This window comes from Falco peregrinus, chromosome 1 (assembly GCF_023634155.1).
Source record: "Falco peregrinus isolate bFalPer1 chromosome 1, bFalPer1.pri, whole genome shotgun sequence".
NCBI lineage: Eukaryota > Metazoa > Chordata > Aves > Falconiformes > Falconidae > Falco > Falco peregrinus.
This window is the reverse complement of record NC_073721.1, coordinates 110,170,279-110,194,021: the sequence shown is the minus strand read 5'-3', so window position 1 is coordinate 110,194,021 and position 23,743 is coordinate 110,170,279. Positions and strand designations below refer to the sequence as shown.

The following is a 23,743-nucleotide window of genomic DNA, read 5'->3' as shown; positions in this document are numbered from 1 at the left end:
TCCCTCAGTATCTGCTTCTTTCTTTTACTGAAAAGTACCTGCCTTATCTCTAAAGAAAATACGTAATGAAAAGGACATTATAGAACACAAAACCCTATCCTACATGTTCAGATACAGAAATTCCACGTGAGAAGTTTCTAATTAGGGACAAAGACAAAGTATAAGTTCACATTATTATCACCTAACGTTTTTCCTTTCCATTTTCTTCCTTCCCTTCAACTCTCCATGACTTTTTTATGACAACATGTTGATACAACTTACTTGACCGTTGGGCAGTTTTGGATATTATTTTTGAAAAACATTCTGTGCATCCAAGAAATTGCTTTTGTTAGTGAAGGGAAGTCTTATTGTCATAGACATAAAGGAGGAGTTGCACGGCACAGTTGGAAGAATACTTCTACTGGCAGCATTGCACCACTACAGAAAAACTTCAGAGCTCACTTATGCTAAATTCTGCATGGAGAAAGGCATTGTATGTGATACACGCGGCATTATGGAACCTTCACCATATTTTAATTTACTTTGGCTTTTGATGGGGACTTTCCTCATTAGCTGTAAAACCAGTAATGAATGTAGACTAACAAGTTGAAAATGTGTGTTTTTTTCACAAACACTCCCCAAGAAAAAAATTCCTATCGAGCCTTAGAAGAACAGCTGCTTTAACTTCTCTCCCCACACTTTCAGTTCCACAATGAAACTCCAAAAAAAAATGGAATACAGGACAGTCCAGGTGGGTGGGCGGGACAGACCCCCACCCCCCCACCCCCCGAAGAACCCAAGTGATAAAAGCGTCACTGGGAAATGGTCTAGCATGAATTTCCAAATGAGCGTTTGCAAGCTTATACCCAGGATTTGGTAAAACTTTAATAACCACCACGAAGTAACTGGAAGCCATGCACATTCTATTAAATCTTGTGATTGTAGTGTACAAATCAAAGCTGAAGCCACCAGCTATTCCATAATACCTGCCCACTTTAACAGACATGGCCTGTCATTCACAAGGAAACAAAATGGAAATCTGCGTACATACACATTTTGACTTCCATTTTTTTATGTAACTTCTCACTAACTAACAGAGCTACTCCTCATCTTCGTTCACAGGAGTGAGAGATGAAAGCCTTTTACTCTGCTGATCTGCTCTCAAGACTTGAGGATGAACTGCAAGACATTAAAAAAATTCCATTGTGCTGCCAAATAACACAACAGAAACACAGCAAAACCTATTTTTAAAAGCAGCGGCTGAAATCCCTGCCATTTACTTGCCACATTTGCGAAAGAGAGTACGTGTGTGCTGTGTTAAGGGGGGTAAACATGGGTGAGGGGAGCCAGCGAGCATTCAGCTCTGGTTCCCCAAGAAAATGAGACCACAGCTGTGGGTTTGATTCCAGCAGCTAAGAACAGACATGACTCGCAGCACCAGGTCCTGCAGGGGTGCAACACTCCACCTGCAGCTTACAACACAGGCTCAGCACCGACCTCTCTGCTATAAAAAAAAAAAAAATTCTGCTACCACCTTCACTTTTACACTTTAGACAAATTTCACTCACTAAACAAATATTAAAGCCATAATCATTTTCAGTTTATTCCTTACTAAATCCATGTAGTAGTGTTATTGTCTGAAGGTTTCAAAAGACAAGCACATTCCATAGATCTCAGCAGATCATCACCATAAGCAGAAAGCTCTTAAATTGGAAGACAAACATGTTTTACAGGAAATGTTCTCATATCAAACTGAAAAATGTTTGGTATTCTTGCCAATTTTCAATTGTGTAAAGCTGAAGATATTTAGGCTTAGGCAAATAACAAGAGAATAGCCTGCTTGTTGGGAAGTTCATTTATTAAAAGCCGTAAACACAATGGCTCTAATTATTTCGTAGCACAAAGGCCATTTCCCTGTGTCAGTGTCCCCTGTTCAACCCCTGCCCGAGACAAATAAATATACGTTCAGGGCAAGCCCTCCTCTTCTTCAACAGGAATTTTACCAAGGACAAGAGCTTCAAAATATTGCTAATGCTCTCAGAAAAGAGTTTGGAACCGTCATATTTAAGGCGCACTAAGCTCTCACAGCCCTGCTTTTCATCTCCTTGCCTGAGCCAGGCGGTCTGTCTCCAAGTCCCTGGGAGGGTACCATTCTCCCCTGCTACTGCAATTCCTGTTCCGAGTAGACACCTGTAGTACCAAGTTGTGCAACCAGGACCAAATCAAGTCCCACAGACAGAATTTGTTCATCTTCCTGGGCAGGAAGTCTTCTCCAGAAAACCAGCTTTCAGGTAGCAAGCCTTTCAGCCCTGACCATCACGCCCATTCTGCTCGCTGCCACACTGTGAATTGTCTAACGCTGAACTGCTTTTTTCCCTCTACAAGAATTCCCATACTCACTATATGTTTAAATTAAGTATTCTTAATCTGGTTTGAGTACGAGTAATCTACACAAAGAGGAAACAGTATAAGGATTTCAGAAGCTGAAGTAAACATTTTAGGTAGATGAATCCCTGTTTGTAGGAGAATGTGTTTGAATTCTAAGTACAGGTTTCCTAAGCCTTAAAAGAAATACCTTGCTGTTCTTTAAAACAGATAAATTTTAGATAAATTCACTTCTGAAAAAAAGTTTTCTTTACCCCCTCCAATCCCTCTCCAAGGACCATAAAGGTGACCAATTCTGCCATCTGTATAAACAATTAGAAAAAGGTAATACAGAAGGGGTTTGGGTTTGTTTGTTTGGGGGTTGTGGGGAAGCATTAGAAAAGGTCAGGATCGTTTGTCCTAAGCTGAGTTTCATATTATTCTTCATAACAATTAGGAAAAAATTGTTCCACTCCATCCCAAGTGTTATGACGTCTGAAAAGGCTAGTTTCGATTGCACAGGAAACAAGATTGAGATAAATAAATTTCCTTCTGTTTTCACTAAGCATGTGTTTCTCTCGTACGAAACTGCTCTCGTACTCGTTTAAAGAAGCTTCTTGAAGGAAAAGAAGCGAGGGAGTTCCAGAAGAGAAAGTGACGGAGAAAATGGAGATCTATTTAGGAAACAGGAGATTACAGGGTGTGTGCCATCGTGGTGCACTGCCAAGATTCGTACGTGTGGTGAGGCAACACGCTATCCATCATCTCACAATCATAAGAGCTAAAGCCTCACCTTTTCATATACTCTAATTTCTGAGTCTAATATCAAGTACTGTAGTGGCCAGAAATCAGCAGGTTTCAGTTTGACCATTCATTGCAAATTTTGGATCAAAATCACTCCTTTTCCTTTAAGGAATGTGAAATGTTGCTTCTTTCACACTGCCTAACTTAAGACTTCCCCAATGTGCTTGCCCTTGCTTCCCCGTCGTCCCCTTCCTCCCACACCCATCTGGCTTTCCTTCCTTCGGAGACTCTATGGCTTTAGCCTAGAGACAAAACACGATTAAACTGCTAAACTGTGAGGAGTGCAAGTTTCCATTCTCTCTATTACTCCTTAAACTCTTAACTCCCAAATATCCATTAATAAAAATGAAGAAGAAAATATTTACTTGACTGAGTAATGTTGAGACAGTATTTTATTAGCATGTATTGGCTGCAACTGATGTTGAAGGTATTTTTTTAAACAGAATTGATTTTTAAGCTGCCTCATGCTAATTTACCCCCAAATAAAGTAATTCACCTCAAAATTCAATGTGTTCTTACAATTTCTTTCTGCTTAAAGGTAGAGAAAACCACCTCTGAATGTTCTACCAATATTACCCATGCATCACGTCTGTGATCAAGTCAGATTATCCACGTCTGGAGCCCGACGACTTTCAAACTTGGATCCTCCTTTTCACACTTACTACCAAGAAGAGACTCAGAATTCTCTCTATTCCAGTAAAGCAGCTTAATTAGTAAGGATTATTCTCCCTCATGCCCTGTTTGGTAAACACAGACGCTTCCTCAGGAACAGCTCACGTTCTCTCTGCCGACGCCAATTCATGGAACTGAACGTAGTGGAGCACTTCCACTGCATCCAAGGAACTATGCAGGAAACAAATTACTGAACTGTATAAGGTTCGTATCTGCTCTCCTTGTAACTATTCCATACATTTAAAGTTCACTTTAAAATAGTAATTACCAAGTGTATTCTTTTTTATTTCTATAGCCATCGCTCTGAACAGAACATTTGCTGGTATCTGGCAACAAGTTACGAGACATTTCTACTCCTATAGTTTGAAGTGTGTATTTCAGTTGGCATTTTAACCTACCTGTGCTTTACTCATAGGACGATACTCCTCTGTATTACCAGGATGACATTTAGTTAGAAATCTCCCTGCTCCAGTTTGTAGAGCTGACTGTATTTATGTGAGGTTTGCTAAAGGAGCCGTTCATGGTTTCCCAAGCACCGACCTGCAGGTCTCTGGCTTCGCAGAACAGAGACTGCAATACCAACTGTGACATCGCCTTCCCTTCTGCTTATTTTAAAAACAGTAAGTGAAAAAAACCTCGTTTGAAAATAATTGTCATAAAAACTTCAGACATGATTTTAATTAGACCTTGCACAATTCACCGATTCCAAGACATCCTGAGTTCTGAAGTTTTGCAATGTTAAGCACCCTAAAAAACCTTCGTAAAGCACAAAAGCATAATTTGTTCAATTCATTTTTGACACGGGAGGTCTTCATATCTAGCTCCAAAATGAGCAGAAGCAAATTTGTGAGGAAAAAAAGACAAAACTGACAATTCTTTTGATTTTTTTCCTCAGAGAGATTACTGGAGATTAGGCCCCTGGTTTAACAGGGAAGAGGAGAAGCTGGAGGGGGTCCAGTGGTGGGCTACCAAGATGACTATGGTCTTGCAGTACATCTTCTGAAGAAACCAGGCTCATTTAGCTGTGCATTGATGAGCCTGCAGGAAACCACTACCATGAAGGTAGCTACAGGCTCAGTCTTGCCAGGTGACACGATGGGCAGCAGCCAAAGTCTCATCTTGGGACATACAAGCTGGACATCTGCAAAAACATGCAGAACTGGAACAGGTTACCCACAGAGGCAGAAAGCTCTCCATCCCTGGAGGTTTTCAAGACACAACTGGACAAATCCACAGCTAACCTGATCTAATCCTGCCAACTCTGAAAAGGAAGGTGGACTAGGTGATCTCCACGGGCTCGTCCCATCAAGCACCACTGCCCCCACAGCCAGCTTGCTGCTGCACCGTTCTGTCAGTCCAAAGGCAATGCTAGCCCACTCCGGGAAGAGGAGCAGGAATTCCCTCACCAGAACTCAGCTATACTTTAAGTCTTGCTCCCCCCTACAACAGTCATGCACGCACCATTATTTCCCAGCAGACAGCTAACGGTGTTTTCAGGCACAAAGAGCTGGACGTAAATAGATATTGAAGAGGCCCTTCAAAGCTATAAGGAGGCCTGACCACCTTCCTTTGTTTTTAAATATCAGAACCACCTTGCCAATATGTACTACTTGAAGGGCAGGAACAGAGACCAGATAAAATCTTTCAAGAGCGTGGTGCTAGCATGCCATTTAAATGCCAGCGAGAGCAAAATAACTCCACACAATATGCTGTGTGAGACCACACTAGTCATGTTCACCAGCATCCCAAAATAATTCCACCAAAATCCTGATAGAAGAAACCTGATCTCAGGACCTCACGGTTTTAGACATTTATATTTTAAGGCCAACAGAATGTTACTGTGGAAACATTAGGTTATGGGAACCTTATCTCCGTTCAGTGAAAGTGTGCTTCTCTGGTACACCTACACCAGGTTTCAGTAACCTACTTGATGCATCAAAGCTGCAACAGTAGCTGCACAGCTGATACAATTTGTACAAGTTTTCTTCCGCTCCTCTAGCCAGGACTTCTGGTATGTGACAATGGCAACTGGTACACTTTCGGGCACCCCCAGCAGCTGTACAGTGACACAGACCCAGACCCTGCATCTCCAGAACTAGCTGTTCCTGCTGTCCGCAGAAACCACACTGCACCATGCAATTATGAATGCATAAAGCAAGCGCCTTCATAAACAGGTTTAGCTTTTTGCTCTTGCCTAAGTAAACGCAGCACAAGTGTTAATGAGATGCTGAGTTCACGCTCCCTTCCCCCCTCCTCCAGGCTACTCACTCCTCTTAGCTGTGACAGCCAGTTACAAGCAGTTGCTATAAAGATAGTGCTGCGCCAAGGAGATTCCAGAGAAGCTATGGAAAGGGAACGGATGGCTGAAAGATTGCCAGATGTACGAGGATACAAACACAGAGGCAGCAGGCAGGGAGAGCTCGAGAAAAGCAGCAAGGGCAGAACAGCCAGCTTCATTACCGGGCTGCTCCTGGACCTCCACCAGAGGGTAAAAGGTGAGGAAGCGATGAGCTGGTTCACCAGCCGATAAATGCAAACAGACTTAGGTCTGGGCAGATGGGTCTTAGGACTTACAGGGTTAAGCTCAAACTTTATCCTAATGAGAAGGGGAATTCTTAAGCTCTGCGAGCAAACTGGGGCATTCCTTACAAAACAACCGCTGTGCCATGCCTGGCCACGGAACGGTGCCATGCAGGTCAGCGGAGCCGTAACTCTGAATAACTGAGGGCACAGATCCAGGACAAGGAAGCTGGTGAGTCAGTGCTGTACAGAGACCAACCATCTCTGCACAGCAGAAACCAGCTGGACCTTACCAGGCTAAAGAGCAATGTACGATTCTGTTGAGACTTAAGACAACAAGTGTTAAAACTGGGGAAGGAATGAAATTTCTAGGACAGAAGTAACTCCTCTTGTCAAGAAGCATGCGAGACTTTTCAAATAAATGTTGAGAAAGAGCACATCGTTCCATGTAGATCAGACACACTGGTTACTCCAAGAGCTCGCTGGAGAACTCACTACGTGAAGCAAAGGTGAAGTGTATATATAAGACAGTATACTTTACCTATGGGTAAATAAAGCTCGTGACTTTCAGAATATGTATCAGTTACAAACATTTTCCATGATCCCATCTTTCAAAAGATTTGTTTCATAAATCAGTAATTTTTAAACGTACAACAGATTTGACAAGAAATGCAGGTTTATCTTATATGAAAAGAAACAACATCATCTTAATTTTTTTTACTTAATAATTTTGTCTCTAAAATTCTAGCTAATTCTCCTCTAATGGAATGTGATTAATCTGCAATTCTTCCCTGCTAATTCTCTATCAAAACATAAAATAAAATGATCTTATTAGCACAGCTGTTGCTACATGTAATGACTACAAGGCAAGATTCCATAAAAAGATAAAATACCTTTTTTGCACTTTCAGGACCTGCTTCATCAAAACGAAATCTGACAATACGGAAGTCTTTGCAATAAATTATTAATTCAGTTGGATTAAATTTAAGCTTTTGGTTGGGACCAAGGACCTTCTGCTTCCTCTTGGTGTCATTCACTGTAAAGAGAAGACAAAAGTTATGGGACTGTGTTTTACAAGTACACAACGCAAGACTGGCTCAAACGTCCACAGAAATGCTGCTAGCACCACTTTTTCATTTAATAGTATATCTTAACTGTTCAACTGAGTAGACAACCCACAGGTCCTCCTGTTCATCAACCTCCTTTCAAACACGTGGCTGAATTAATGTTTCCTGTATGCCCAGATTATTTTTGCCCATCAACAACTTCACAAACAAGGCATTAACATGCAGTATTCCCAAAAGCAATTTTTCCTCCCAGACAGTTAGTAGCGTACACTGCAATCCCCTTCTGATGCACAGTAATTGGCATATATGCTGATTTTTTTTGTTGTTTGTTTTTATGGATAAAAAGACTAATCTTAACTCCTTATTTCTTACATAAAACTCAAGAATGTAAGTACAGTCAATTGCCAGCTGGCCTAGACCCACAGAGACAGGCCGCGTCTCTCGGCCTATGTAGCTCCTTTTCAGAGAAAGTTAAGTTGCAAAAGGTAAGCGTCACAGAAGCCACAGAGATTTTATTTGTGGTAACTGATAGAAGTGGGGCACAGGGCTGAGTGACTAACTGACACAGCTGCCCGGTTGCAGGTATCTTCTGGTTAAACTTAGGTGCTTCCAGGGAACACGGGTGTTTCAGGGACACCTGCGGCTGTTGCCATTCAGTGTACCCGCCACTAAGAACCTCTGCTGCAGCACGGGTAACAACCCCCCCCAGCTCCTGATAGGAAAAGCTGATGTTTCACTAAATTTAGGGTGAACCTGCGTAACAGAAAAACAAAGAATAATCTCAAGTATGTGGCAGGAAATACTGCCCTCGCCCTCTGAAGAGCTTCAAACCGCAATGGAAAAGCTGAACAGAAGGGGTTCCTGGAGAACGTCTACCATTCTTCTAATGAAACCGCAGCTGTTCGTGCTACTTGACAGTTTGGGGAAACAAGAAAATAGATTCATCTAGGATCTATCAGCCTTCAAGTTTTAAAATAAGTGCTATCTGTAGTCCTCTCCCACTTAGGAACAACACATCTCATGTGAGAGGACATAATTAATAAACAATTATTCAAGGCTGGCTGGCTGGCTTCCCCCCCTGTTTAGCAGTATTTATTATATAAGCATTTGTATGAGATGTTAAATAAGAAGATTGCAAGACCCCATTTATAAATATCTCTCCACACAAAGCCGTAATTAACAGATTTGCAATATTGCTACTGTTTAATCACTTCTACCTGGTATTTATGGAAAGGGGCAACAAATGTGGGCCAGTGCAAGACCATATGCAAGGTCAACAGCACCTCTTTCTTTAAAAAAAAATAAAAATCCTCATAATGTTCTTCTTCAGCTATACATTAATCTTTTCACAGTGATTACAACCAGCTCCCAGAGCGGAATGGATTACTGGATAAACTTTGGGCCCTGAAAACTTTTAAGTAATGATTTAAATTACCTACAGTCAGAAAACCAAGTACTTAACAGCCCATGCTGTGATCAAGGCTTTGAAAATTATCAGTTATAAGAAATTCTTCAATTACAAGATTAATTATTCTTAACGTTCTTCTTAACAAACAGGTCGGCCTCAAGTATCTATCAAAAACTGGCTCTTCAAAATAAGTATGTTATAGGTTATTTCTTCAGTTAAGACATCTATTGTTATTTGTAGATTTTTGTAGCCCACTAGCTACTAACTTGCTAAGAATTACGCAGGCTTGAAAACTCTAGCATTTACGCTGTCAGATATCCCAGCTATGAGTAAATTGTATAAGTGAACTGCTTTTTGCAATCTCATGTATTTACACGGAAGAGGTTCAGATGCTTGCACACAAAAAAGTCGCTAACAAAATTCTGCGCTGTAAGAACTGGTGCCTATCCTGGGACACCTGGTGCTTCAGTACTGTAGTTAAATGTAAAAATCAATATAAAGACCCAACTAAGTACATCTCCTCCAGGGCACCACAAGTTTTATTTAGCTTTTAATGCTTTTATCCTAATCTTAAACCAAATTCTTCAAATCATAGAAGATTAATGACATAAAACCTGAAGCGTCAACAATCGTGCACATCACAAGCAGTTAACAGTTTAGAAGCGAGTAACTGTAAAGCCTGTCACTCGTTACACTTAACTATTTTGGACATACCTGTGACTATCTGCTCAATGCATGTTAGCGGGACATCATGCTCACCAAGGAGGAGGTTTTTGTAATGGAATTTCTGAAACACATGAACTCAGAGCCATTAATTGCAGTTCTGCAGTTCGCAACCAGATATAGAGAACAACTTTGAAGAAATGTTGATGATAAAAATCAGGCATGCCTAGACTTTTCTGACATGTGGCACCCTGGCCTACTCACAAGCAATTTGAGGCTGCGGAAACAGTTCTCTTGTGCTTGTGAATTGCACAGCAAACAGTTTAGAAACCTGCACAGAGGATGCAAAATAACCCCAGTACTTGCACTGAATTTACTAGCCTCAAAAATTGCTGGTAGAAATTCAATACAATCTGAAGTATAATATATATATATATTACATAAAAAGTCTCCAACTATTACTGTAATCATAGAACAAAAAAAAAAATACTAATTCAGCTTTTAGAAATGAGTTTTGAAAATTACTTCATGTCAAAAAATTAATTTTTTGAAGTAGCTGTGGTCAAACTTACTAACCATTATTGAATAAGCATCTGCCTACTTTCAGAGCTTCATGCATGCCTAGTTAATGGTGTGCTTCTTTTAAAAGCCCAAAATGAATGTGAAAACTCTATTGAAAATAAAATACGGCTCACAAATTTGGTTTTCAAACAGTCCTGTATGCTGTGCTGTTCAAAAACTGATCGAGGTTTTGAATGTCACATGTTCTGCTTTGACAAAGGCTTATTTTCTCCCCTTTTCTTGTTGCTTCATCTATAATGAAAACTCATTTCATGGTTCCATTGTCCTCCATTAGTAATGCCAATAAAACTTGGATGCATTAAAGGCTTTGCTAATCTGACGCTTGCCTAGTCAAAGGAACATTTGCAATTATCATCTTCAAGGAGAAATATGTTTTTATATGATTCCTGCTTTGCCTTTTGCAAAACCACTTCCCAATGAAGCCTCGATAAAAAAGAGATAAATAGAGCTGGCTGTACTTCCATACCAAACTGGCGCTGTTCCGATATTCTCAATGAAGGGATGGAATAGCAACACATTCAGAAGAGGACAGTGGAACTTCACCATTTAGCCTGCTTTGTTTTAGAAGGCATCACATCAGATATGAGACAGATTCACTACATTTAATTAAATCCATTTTACCTATCACATTTATTGTCATGATACAGCAACGTGAGTTAATAACAAACCTGTAGTGGCATTGGGTCATCCGTAATAAAGGAAATCTTGAAGTTAGTGCAAACCAGTTTGCCCCACAGGTCATATTGACTTGTATCTGTTGCCATGCATTTTCTTACAAAATTTACTTCATTGACCACAATTTCACCTAAAACAGAAAAGGGAAGGGGAAAAGAGAAACCTATATAAATCTTGTATGTGCAGCGATCCTAAGTCTGTAGTACCAAGAAACCCTTAACTCTTTACCTGTTTACCTCTTCTGGGTAAACCTGGAGTTTAAGTAAACATCACTCCAGGGGAAAAAAGAAAACTGCCATTCCAAAATAGGCAATGCTGTGCAGTAGTAAAAGCAAAACAACCCAACAAAAAAAACCAAACCACCCAACAACCGACCACACACCACTCTCCTTATACCCAGAGATCAAAATCTGCAAATCTTCACTAGGAGAAAGTCATTGGTTTGGACAACAGTGTCCTTTAAACAGAGGCATATGTTTATGTACTTCAGCTAGCATTGATTTTTAAAACTGAAATTAACTGGCTATTGTTAAGTACTTTAGAGAGTTTTATGAACTTCATGAATTCAGAATCATCAGTCCACACCTAGTTTTGCATTTATAAACAGATTTTCAGGTGATTTCATAAAAATGAAACCAGAACACAAACACATTAAACATTCCTCGCCATTTCAAAGTTTCTACTGCAACCATCTAATGAAGGAGACCAATAATTTCCTTTTGTAAAACAAAATTTTAATGAAGAAGAAAAAAATTACGCTAAGTCATCTGGGATAAGCTACGAAGTGAAAAAGCATACAGCCAAATGAGACTGAGGACCAATTAAGAAGAAAATCACTATATGTAACGTTACTGTTCAGTTGCACAACAGAGGTTTCTGAAAACTCAACAGTAATTTCATTTTTCCTTCAGGAAAGGAACTTGGTCATTTATTTTGCTCCTGTATTGGGCTTTTGCTTCTGTCACAATCAACCACCTCCTGCTACTGCTATCTACCATAAAGAGCGCGGGAATGGGAGTATACCAGCTATAGATTTTTGTTTAAAAAAAGACTAAGGACTAAAGATTGCTAAAGCCTAATTTGCTCGTAATAGGTGGGGCATATTTAGTCCCCGTTGCCCAAAATGTCATCTCAGCTTGTCCTACGCTTTGCAAGAAACCAGTCAGTTCTTTGGGTGGCTAGAGCGGCAGTAAGCAGCTATCTGCATGCCCAACGAGCACGGCCAGAGCTTTGGATAAACCTCCCATCTGTCTCCTGATCTACAGAAGGTATTCTCAGGTAGTTATCACTGTGCCCAAGTAACCACACATCCAAAGAACTGTCTTTAGCACACCAAACGTGAGCAGAACAAAACCTTTTGCCAGTCTTGAGACGCAGCCTCTGCCCAGGCTGCTCACCCTGAGCTATTCCGCCGAGCTGCCCTTCCAGCTCTCTGGCCCCCAGTGTCATCAGGCACCAGCCTGGACATCCCTAAGGGTAGCAGCAGAGCCCCTGCTTTCAGTTCAGCTGTAATAAACAGCTACAACCATGTCTTGGGCTAGCTCTGTAGCCTTGAGCTGGCAGAATTATGTTCAGTATTCTGGGACTGTTTGACGATGTAAGGGGACAAGTTTCATTGACCTGCAATTATCATATACATGCATGAACTATACCAGAAGCAGCAAAGAGTTGTGAAAATGCTCTATAGACAGAGGCACTGGAGCCCTGAAGTCTTTTCTCTATCATTACTGAAATCATTACTGAACTGTGGTTAAATAAGCTTTCGATTCTGAGGGGAAAAAAAAAAATAATGTATCTGACTCTTGACAGCTTCAGTACAAATAGTTAAAAGTTCAGCCAAGTCCACAACAACTGAAAACAATGTCTTATAATGGGGTACACGAGAATGACAAGCCCTACTTCTGATAAACACTGTAATGAAAATGTTTTCATACTTTTAACAGAGTCTGGCCAGCATTTTTTCTAATAAACTATTTACTTAAATAACTGCAAAAGCCCAAACTGTATATTAAAGCAATTAATTCTCACAGCTGGTGTTAATCTTCAACCATTCAGTGTTGAGTTCTCAGCCACAGTCCCTGTGAAGCTTCCCCTCTCCAGTCAGTTGTTCCAGACCTACCTAACAGTTGTTATTCTTCCCACTCTCAGCACCTCCAGTGGATCCCTGCATTTCTAATAAAAAGATACAGAGAGCCCAATACACCATGAAGTGCAACTTCCATAGGTATTTTTTCTCCATAGAACATTCTCTTATCTGTTAACAAGCGTAGTATTTTTTAGTATCACACAGGAGACACTCTTGCTAAAAGCACAAATTACTATTACCAAACTATTTCAGTACTTCACATCTCTGATGCTACAAAACAGCAGAGAAATAAGAGATCCATGCAAACTTCTTCAATTTGAACCTACTACAGTTTAAACATGCCTGCACCATCATTCTCTTTACCAAAGCCTGTCCTTTTTACATCCTTCCTCCATTCTTCATAGTAAGTGTGGCTACACTAGAACATGTTAATACTAATCCTACTTCAGGGCATCTTCATTTATTCTCATTTCATCCAACATAAATACATCCTGGATTTTTTGCTCTAGCTACTCCTTTGTACTCACATTTACAGCCCTAACACAGAACTGTCAGTTTTGAACCTGACTGTTATAATATGGCAAGACAGAGTGTGCATACCAATTCCAGCTGAAGGGTTTAAACATTTACAACGAAGCACGAGAAAGTCTGCAATGCAAATTTAATAGATGCAGTTTTCAAAAGCCAAACCCAACCTTTTTTTTTTTTTTCTTAAAATGCAGGTTTGGAATTTTATACTAACCTGGCTTTTATCCTTCGTTTGGACATCCATAGTGAGCAATATAAAAAGGTGCAAACCTTCCAAACTTAACTCAAATTTAGGAAAGTAGATAAACAACATAAGTAGTATGTGCTGGTCTTGCACAATGAACCCTTCTTGTATTTGTAGTTTACTAGGTGATTTTTCTATACCGGTGTCAACAACAGAGCTATTCAGAGATATTACACTGCACTTTTTTACAATGTAGCTGCTGCTTTTTTCCAGTAAACAGTCACAAGCTGTTCCAGACACAGAACAGCAGTCAACACTTCCATGTGACTCCAACACTCAAAGAACGATCTCAAGAGACAAGAGCAGTTTGTTTAAACTCTGACAGGAAACCAGAAGAAAAATTCCAGGTTGCCACCCTTACATATAAAGCCTAATCAGCTTTAACAAAAATATTTCTACAATGAATACATGAATCACAAAAATAACACCAGAGACTGGAGGATACATCTAGCTAATACACCTTCCACTTAACACAGCCTCAGAAACTGTTAAACCTCAGCAAGACCCTGCTAAATTTCACAAAAGCACATGCACTTTGACTGTTTCTTTGGATGCTGACAGAATTCATGTTACGGATCTGGCCCACCATAGGGCATAACCCACTGCAATCCAAATAACATCCGGAAGCAGCACGGGCACGCACGGGAACCGGGCACAGGAGAGGCAGGACTGGAAATGCTGCGCTCATCAAAGAGCAGAGCAAGTGATCAATAGGTACCACAGCCGGTGTGCAACTACATCGATTCTGTCTCCCCAGCCTGCAAGTCATAACCCAGGCTGGTCAATTTATTTCTGCAGACTCTGAAAACGCAATTCCTGATCGATAACATCCTAAAAATAAAGCATGTTCTGCACCATTTTGTCTACTGCTGAGCAATATTTTTGTCATTTTTTGTGCCGTACCCCCCAGGACCAAGTTTAAATTTTTTATCTTATGAAGGCAATAATTTGTAACTTACTATCAGGAACTGTGGATCTAATAATCTGCATACACACGGATCACAAAAATAGATTAAAAAAAAATCTTAGTTACTTTGTGTCAGTTTTATCACTATGTGTTATCAATAACAGGGCAATCAGTAAGTAAACTTGATAGATCTGAAAAAAATAAGCAAGAACTGCCAGAATTAGCACTGCATTAGAACTTGTAATTGGAAATTTCCATAAGGGTCTGGATTCTTTATAGCAGTAGGAGACACACAGATAATCCTCTTTCACCTATATAGCCAGTTCTCATGCTTGCTATTTTTGGCTTCTGTATTATCTTAGCTTAAAATTCAAGAAACATGCCAACAAAGAAGAGACCTCGAGTAATTTCCAGGTTTTCAGTTGCTCTCTGAAACAGTTGCCAAACACTTCCATCCCAGAGTTTCTAGCACAATTTTGCTACCTATGAATACAGAAGGAATATAACAGAACAGCATTATCTCAAAGCCTTAGTTTTCAGGGAAGAAAGCTGATCGCATATACATGCATGTTAAAATGATAATAAACAATATTTCTAGCAAGTTAGGAGCCTGATAGTTGCTAGAGGCAACAAATGGCTGAAATCAGACTTCATAAATGCATAATGCAAATCCTGCAGGCTCAAGAAGTTTGTAGGTACCTTACATACCACTAAGGGAACTTCTTCGATACTGTATTAGAAGCATAAGAATATATTTACTAGAATAAATTTCCTCACTGAGCATTGAAGTTCTAAATCAAAATCCGAGTATGTTTAGTGTACATTCAAGGTGTAACAGACATCAGGACAACAGAGGATATTAAGTATGTCATGCAGTCATATAATTCCTGCCTAAATTCATAAAAACGAAGCACCTGAATACACTCAGGAAACCAAAGCCCGGTTCCTCATTTATAATGCTGATCGTGATTATACCCAATTAAGAGAACAGAAAACCAGCTTCTTTATGTGAAAAGTTAGTCTAAAAAGTTCACAATAGAAGAGCTAAAATTAATTCAAGTAGCCATTTAACCACTAAAAATGCACATTAATGAGTTCACTTGTATTTAGAAAGATCTAAGTCTAAAACTGCTGCAAAATGACTGGGAAAAAAAATTAACTTCCGTAAATATCTGAGTAAGAATTTCCAATAAAATCTTCATTAATAAGTAAGTAAAATCCAGAACATCTTCACCCATTGAGCTGCCTTTTCTTAGCTGTTCTCTTGCAAAAAGAATACCAAAATTGTATGAGTTTATTAGTATGCACCAACCATTTAGATGTAAATGTCTCTAATCCACTTCTAAATGAATCTTCTGTTCAGTGTGCTCAGCCACTTCCAAACTTGAGAAAAAAGTATCTGTAAGCTCATGAAATAATTGTCTTTTATCTCTTTCCTGATTTTCATGAGCTCTTACAATGTATTTAAGGTATGTGAAGACAAAAAAAGCTGCACATGGTTGTAGATACCACCCATGTCTGTCCCCCCACGAGTATTTTCCAATACTTTCACAATTAGTTAAAAAATAAGACTACATTTCATTTTCTGTACATCTGCAGAAAGCAAAGAAATAAAACAAAGTTAAAAAGTTGTGTCAAAAGGACAGCTCAAAACAGAGATTACTGTGAATGAAAAACAATTTGGACATGTTCTATCTGCATTAATTTTTAATAGGAGGGCCCTGGATTTTTGTCAAACTACTCTAACCACTGCTTAGAGAGGGGTGCGTTTTAAATGCACACCACTGAAAGAGCCTGCTTTGCCGATCTGATTGGAAAAAATGTTATTAAAATATCACACATGAATATGGTGCAGTTTCTCTAGTTTGATAACCATCAGAAAAAGAGCATGACAAGAGCTTAGCTCCATTTTAGAAATGCTCAGTAAGGGAAAAAGCAGAAAAAAAAAAGAAAAAAAAAAAAAAGAGTACAGACTTCTTGATAAAAGTCTTCAAAGAACAACTATTCTTTTCTCACGCACAACAAGATTAAAACCAGTATTTGTCCAATAATGGCTAATCTTCGTGAACCCTGTGAAAGAAACTGACGGCAGGAGGCAGCTGAAAAGATAACTGCTTTTCCGTGCTAGGATGGGATGCTCTGCAAAAGCCTCCCCCACACCCCAGAAACACAGGGAGGGATACAGGAGCGTAGAGCAGGCAACCAACAGTTCACACAGCAAGAAGGGAACACGGATCATAAGCAAGGCTCTCATTACCAACTAGATCCAAAACAAAGTATTGCAGTAAATTAAAAAGCTCATCATGCTTACAGAGTTGCTTTAATCCAGCAACTTTTATTCCCCCTAAAATGAAAGTTTCTCCTATTTTTGAATGGGAAACAAAGTTTTGTATTCCACATTCATTCCCACCTCAACCCCTGTGCTGGCACTGCCATTTGTAAAAGACTTTGTTAGTCACGTCAGAGAATTGATCCCGTTGAAAATAATTCTAACCACGTATTTTTCTTCCTTTTTTGACAGTCCTGATTTCATCAGAATTAGCTCTCTGATCCAGCCTGTTCTTCACTTGCACAAGAAAGTGTCAGCAGCAAGTAGCTAATAGGAACACACACCTGTGGTGAGAAAAATGGAATCAACAGCTCCTCTTGGCATCAGTAGGTATTTTTAGGCCAAACTAAAATAACCCTATAACCACCACTTCCCCCCCCCCCAAAAAAAAAAAAAAAACCAAACCCAAAAAACAAAAAACCCACACACCAAAACCAAAACAACCAACAAACCAGTTTTAGCAGTTATTTGGTCAGAGTGCCTTAAGGTGAACAATAGACAAGCCAGTGAGGAGGGAGAGCGTGTTTTGTGTTTTGCTTATTTTTAGTCTGGCTATATAAACTACAGATTCCCAAAGCCTGACTTTGCCCAAACAATATAATCGGTTACAGTTTGACAGGACTGTGGTTTTCAGCCTCTTATTTTATAGCTATGTCACTAATACAAGTTACAGATGCTTTTCTGAACTTGTCATATATTACCGGGTCTAGCTTAAATTACTCTGGTTTGTCTTATTAAATAAATCAATACAGAAACACATGTTCAGAAATTAGTTCACTGAAGACTTACTTCACTGGAAGCAAATATAATTGCCAGGAGACAAAACCCCAGCAGTTTGGTCAGCTGACAATTCAGCCTCCACACTAACATTTTATCCCTTCTGGACTTTCATGACTTGTGGCATTAAATATATATGGGACAGAGTAGGCAGACACCAGTTACTTTGGGACTGTTTTGCAGAAGGCACATGCAGAAGCATAAAAATTTATTTTAAAGCATGTTTATCCTTCTACCTTTAAAGTATGATTACCATATTGACCTACAGCTAACATGTTGCAAACAGGAAAGTATTTTTGTAGATATTTACCGATACTTAAAATACATTACTAGTCAGAAACTTTAAGACACGTCCTCTGTGTATTCATAACAAAGGCGGCAGAACAAACTGACTCCATCCAGTAAAATCCACTTGTAAGACCGTAACTGGAACTTCAGCTTCTACATGCAGGCTGCCTTGGTAGTACTTATATCATGCCAGCCTTAAAAAAAGCAATCCCCAAAACAAAACAAGCAGTTAACTGAACCCAAAGCGTGCCTGAAAATTTACTTTGAGTCAAACAAACAAAAAAAGCTATAATAGAAAAGAGTATTTACTATATACTTACTGTAAGTGATGCCTCATTTATTCTAAATATAAGTCAAATGCTTGCTTTATTTTTAAGCTTCTTGCAGTATGAAAGATTAGTTCGCACAAAGCTGCTGTTCCAGATTTCAAATCTAGATTACGAGAGTTTCAAATTCTATTAAATAAAACATTTTGCAATCTTGGTGTAGACAAAATATACACACATATATATATATATAATTTCTACTTTAGAAAAGCTTTAGGTGATTGTGTTACTTTCCAAGATGCCATTCTAATTTTCTAATCTGGCCATTCTGAAACTAATTTTATACTCTTGTATGACACTGATGCCTGAAAACAAGATGAAATTACAAAGCTATTTCACTTGCTTGTCTAATATCACAGGCTAACTTTAAAAACAAACAAATTCTTACAGCAACACTTGAATTTCAAGTAAGAAACTTGATGAAGGGAAAAACGCCTAACCCTGCAGTATGTCTTGATCAGCTGTGCAATGAGTAAGAGAGCCTTGGCTAACATGCCACAACACTGGAAATGAGAATCAACAACTGAATATGCTTTGGAAGCAATCAGAAACTGACTTCATACAAGTTCTACTCAAATTCTTACAAGCATTCAAAGGCTAGCACTACCCACCATCAACAGGTGATCATCCTTAACAGATCAAGCGATACCTACTTGAACATCAACACTCATTCCAGAAATACACACAGAAAAAGGCACCGACCATACAGCATTGCTACTTGTACCAAGCAATTAAACAATCCCAGTTTCCCCTTCGAGGGGAGAGACAAACCCGATTCCTAACACACCAGAAAGGCAGCCCCGACAGATCTCTGGGGTTATGCATTAACCTCCCCAGCTCGGTCCCTGCTTCCTGCCCCCCCACGCCATCACAGTGCACTCACACCGCAACACCATGGCCTCTGTTCTCCAGCTCTGGGACACTACAAACAAATGAAAATGCCAAGAAGGAGGTGCAAGGGTACAAAACAGTCAGGAGTGAACATACCTGGGGTACTAACGCACAAGATGTCCCACCAAAAAGTATTACTTTCCTTCTCCTATCACAAGATGTGTTGCAGCTGCTCTGGAACTTATGACTTAATGTACTAAGGATTTGCAGAAAGCAGAAAAAAATAACAGAAAAAGAGCTGGGAGCTAACTTGTAAGAGAATCAGACTAAAAGATTAAAACTTTCCATGATACAGCCTCAATTGGATTTCTCCATTCAGTTGCCTATCTAAGGGCACATGTACACAAAGAAGCAAACAGAAAGCAGTAAGTAGGTGGTAAAGCCAACTAGACCGGCATAATTAGATAAAAGCAAATATATCCAGTGGCAACACTCTCGAACACGGTATGTAATTCCACCTCAACAAGAATACAGCACAACTGGAAAATGTTCAGAGGCAATCAAAAGTACTAATAAATATATGGAAAGATCCTTTCCTAGGACCAACTAAGCTAGATGGAAGCAAACCAGCGAACATAGGACACAAGTCTGAAAATCACGAATCACACTGAATGGGGAATACAACTTGGCATTTGCTATGTTGTACAAGAACTAGGATTTACACAAAGAAACTAAATGGTGGTAAGTCTGGAACAAATAAAGGTGGTTTGTACAACATATAATCGAGTTGCTGAACTTCTTATCAGATGAAGCTGTGGATGACAGAAGTTTACATAGCTAGCAAAAGCAATCCGATAAAAATCATGTAAGAAAAATCCAGGAAGAAGATTTAGATATGATAGCACTGCTTCTACGATGCTCTGTGACTCCCCACTTGGATCTCCCCATTACATTACTCCAGGAGGGAAGTCCCTAGGCCACACACTGAAGGAAGCAGGGAGTGCTGCCTGTCCTGTTTCTTCTCCTTCCTACACGCCTGCTGGCAGCCACTGGCAGCGAGAGGTAACAGCTGACCCACTCCCGCTGTACTTACACGCTGTTCACAAACCTGGTGTGCCTGCACGCCAGCCATGGCACTGAAGCAGACTTCCACAACCTGCCCGTGGAACAGGGTGCAGGCACAAGAGACTATGAGTAACTGCTTTGCAGCTCACCACCAAAGTTCCTTTAACTTGCCTTAATGTGATCAAGGCTTAAAGATAAAAAAATACTATTCCAATTCAGTTTACTTCTATAATTCTACTGTTTGTACTTTTCAAAACAAAACCAACTAAACTATTTCCTGCTGTTTTGTAAAAATTTGCAGGTGACAGCTACTAACTTAACCTACTAGCAAATGAGCACTGAGAAACACTTGAAATTAGCAAAAATTCAGAAGGAACAAGCCTTTTCTCACACTTGACCAGGTATTCTAGTACACAGTCTCACGAAGAACATCCTGTGTGAGCAACAGTGAAGACCTTTTTGCCCGACCTGCCCAAAGCACGGTGCAGCACTGCTCAGGGGCACTGGACTGGTTCATTACCCACCCGTGTACTGCACCTCTCTGCTCACTGCTTTGCCATTCAAATCCTGAAAACATGCACTGCATTACATTCCAGTTATGCTGCGCGATGTTTTCAAGTGCTTAGGTCGATGTCTTAAAAATGCTACAGACATTGCTGTGGAAAACAGGCTACAATGGCTTACCAGAACAAAACACACCTTCCAGTTTAACAGCTTTAACTTCATTCTACCCTGAAGCACACAAGCTACTTTCCTACGAGCCTGGCAAGGCACTTGGACAGACTGACTGGGAGCCTACCTGCTATTTCTCTATTTTTCCTCTCCGGCGTGCTTATAAAACAAGCTATGCAAACAAAGGAGAAAAAGTGAAACTGTTACACAGGCCAACTCTTCAACTAGCTCTGCAAAATCTCTTCATCAGGCAGCTACACTAGGAGAACAAAACAGCAGAAAGAAAAAGAAAACATTTTTATTAACTCCATCTTAAACCTGTATCATGTGTTCTGGAATTAAATTATACCCAATTCTATAAAATTATTTACTTTTCCCTCCTGCAGTATCAGTGTTGCCATTTAAACCCAAGGTTTTTAATTGCTTTAAATTCTGTTTGTTGCTTTCCCTGATGCACCACTCTCCTCAGGGCACACAGTTCCTGAAGAGATGCATCTCTATTCCTCCGGTACCAGAGGAAACTTTAAAAACAAACTCTACAGGTTAAAAGTTGATTGCAATGTAAAATCCCGCCCCTGCCTGCCCCCCCCCCCCCCCCCCCTTTTTTTTCTTTCTCTTTTTTAAAAACAAAAACCTCCTCACTTTTTAACCTGAGTCATATTATTTCCGTGTCTGGAACTCCCTCTCCTAACCCCCACTGCGCAGAACTACAAGTTAGACAGGAGGCTATTTAGCTGCTTTGGAATTCCAGTTTTCAGCAAGCTACTCCCTCAAAGTGACTGTTTTAGGAATCAAAAGCTTAATACATGTAGTTGCAGTTTTTGAAGATTACTAAATCCAGTAACTGCTCGTGCCAATAGAAGTTAATTGCAAAAGAACTTCTTAAAAACTCTACCAATTAAAGAAGCATAATAAACATTCAGCCACTCAGGTTTAACCCTGTTCCTGAGAGCAAAAGCCATTTCACACAGCTGTGTAAGGATAGGATATTAGGTACTGTACTTGCAAGGGAGTACAAGTCAGCCTTAATATAATTAAATTAATTGGAATGTGTCCAGAAACTCGGGTTATGACAAATCCAAAAGCCAGTCTACCCAACAGTACAACGTGTACTTGTTTATACACTTTTCTGCTGCACCATTTGATGACAGAAACAAACAAAAAAAAGTGTTTAGGCTGGTGCTTAACTTTAAACAGGAAGAGTTTCATTCAAGTCATTTAAAGTAAGTCACTTCTAAACTCACCACCACCACCCCTCACGCAGACTGATGCTCACAAAAATAAAAATATTTTGTCAGATGCTGTACCGAGAAGTGAATTTTATTATTAAATAATTCAAAATAACACCTTAGAATGACACAGAGGTAGAAGTTTTAGTTCTGTGGTGAGTTATACTCTTTCACTTTCTATATAACCTGGGGTGACTTACTACAAATGTCCTAAAAGCCACCAAATGCTGATTTCAAAGATAGTGCAGACAGGGGAAGTGATGCAAACATGGGATAAATATAAGCCAGTTGAGAAAAACAAACCCAGTCAGCACTATTTTAAGTGTACTTTGGAGTTTCACGCCCAATGAATGAACCACACTGCAAAAAGTTCCTGCACAGACATTGTTTTCTATAACTGCTCAGGCTCATGTCCCACAGCAAAGGCAAGACGTGTTACATTTTGAGAAAAGCAATCTCATACTGCCTTGCATTTGCTGTGGAATGCCTCGGAGAAGAACACGCAGTCACTTCCTTGTGAGTCAAAGACCTTGGATGAATATCAACTGCAACATAACCAATAAGATGCCAAGTGGTAAGCAGAAGTTTTGCAAGCATAAAAATATAACTGTATTTCAAACACCAAGCAATCTTAGCAATGTATTTTAAGATATTTATGCCTCAAGCAAAATCTGTATTATTTTGTTGCCTGCAGAGTGTCAGTCAGTTGTTATTTACTCTTTCAGTTGAACCTCTTCCACAATATTCAGCATCCTAAGCTTACGATACCTCACTGGACCCCGTACCACTTCAGCAACAAGTCCCATATGAAGCAGTGTAATTTATTTTTTTTAAGAGTAACTTGTTAATTCTATTGATCACTTTGAAAGTTAACATGTTTTATCAACTTAGACAACACAATAGCAATAGCTTCCTACAATAGTGTGTCTGTGTAAATCCATATTTGTTAACATATAATCTGAATGGTAAGAAAAAAATGCAGTCTACCATTGTTTTAAACTCAAAATTCCCCTTGGAAACAGCAAGCCAAATCTACTACTGTGGTGTACCGTTTGCAATGAAAGTAATCTTGAGAATAGTAGACTGTTCCTTTGGTATCTGAAAAAGGCTTTTAGAAATCCTCATTGATCAAAATGTCATTCACCTAAGATTAATTCTTATTTAAAAAACATAAGTCATGAATATTTTTATATATTTTACATTTTTATAAATATGTAATTATGAACAGTAATAAAAACATCGCTTTTCTCATCCACAAACTAAAAACGTTATTCTGTGTAGCTTTAAACTTCAAATTCCAAAATGATGTAACAGCTGAATACTGAGTAAGAGTAAATGAATAAAGATAGCATTAGAAGTTTTCCGATACAGAAGTCAATCAAACCTACTTATCGGAAATGCTATAAATATCTTCCTTTAAAATAAAGCAAGATTACAACACATGCTGTGGTAATGGGTTCTGCACACAGGTAAAGGTCTGACTATCTGACAAAAATATAATTGTTAGTAGTATTCCAAAAGGTGTCCTAAATGTTATAAAACTTACAATTGTTTCACTTCAAATACTCGCAATAAACCCAAGACATTATTCCACACACACTGAAGCATTACACAGGCAAAATTGCCTATGTATTTATTTAGAGTTTCAGACAGGTCTGAACAATGTTCTACAGACACAAATACCATCAGATTTTCCTGCTTAGAAGGTACGCTCCCTGAAGGAACGT

The 23,743-nt window shown here is 39.4% G+C and overlaps 1 protein-coding gene across 1 annotated transcript in view; it reads right to left on the bottom strand.

Annotated features, from left to right (window-relative positions):
• The window catches only part of MTMR10 (myotubularin related protein 10), a 41,449-nt gene that overhangs the window by 15,791 nt on the left and 1,915 nt on the right, over positions 1-23,743 (bottom strand). Inside the window, exons 3-5 of the mRNA XM_055807672.1 lie at positions 10,728-10,864; positions 9,529-9,601; positions 7,233-7,375 (exon numbers count right to left, since the gene is read on the bottom strand). Of these exons, the coding sequence (XP_055663647.1) occupies positions 7,233-7,375; positions 9,529-9,601; positions 10,728-10,864 (353 nt within the window). The remainder of the gene's footprint in view (positions 1-7,232; positions 7,376-9,528; positions 9,602-10,727; positions 10,865-23,743) is intronic.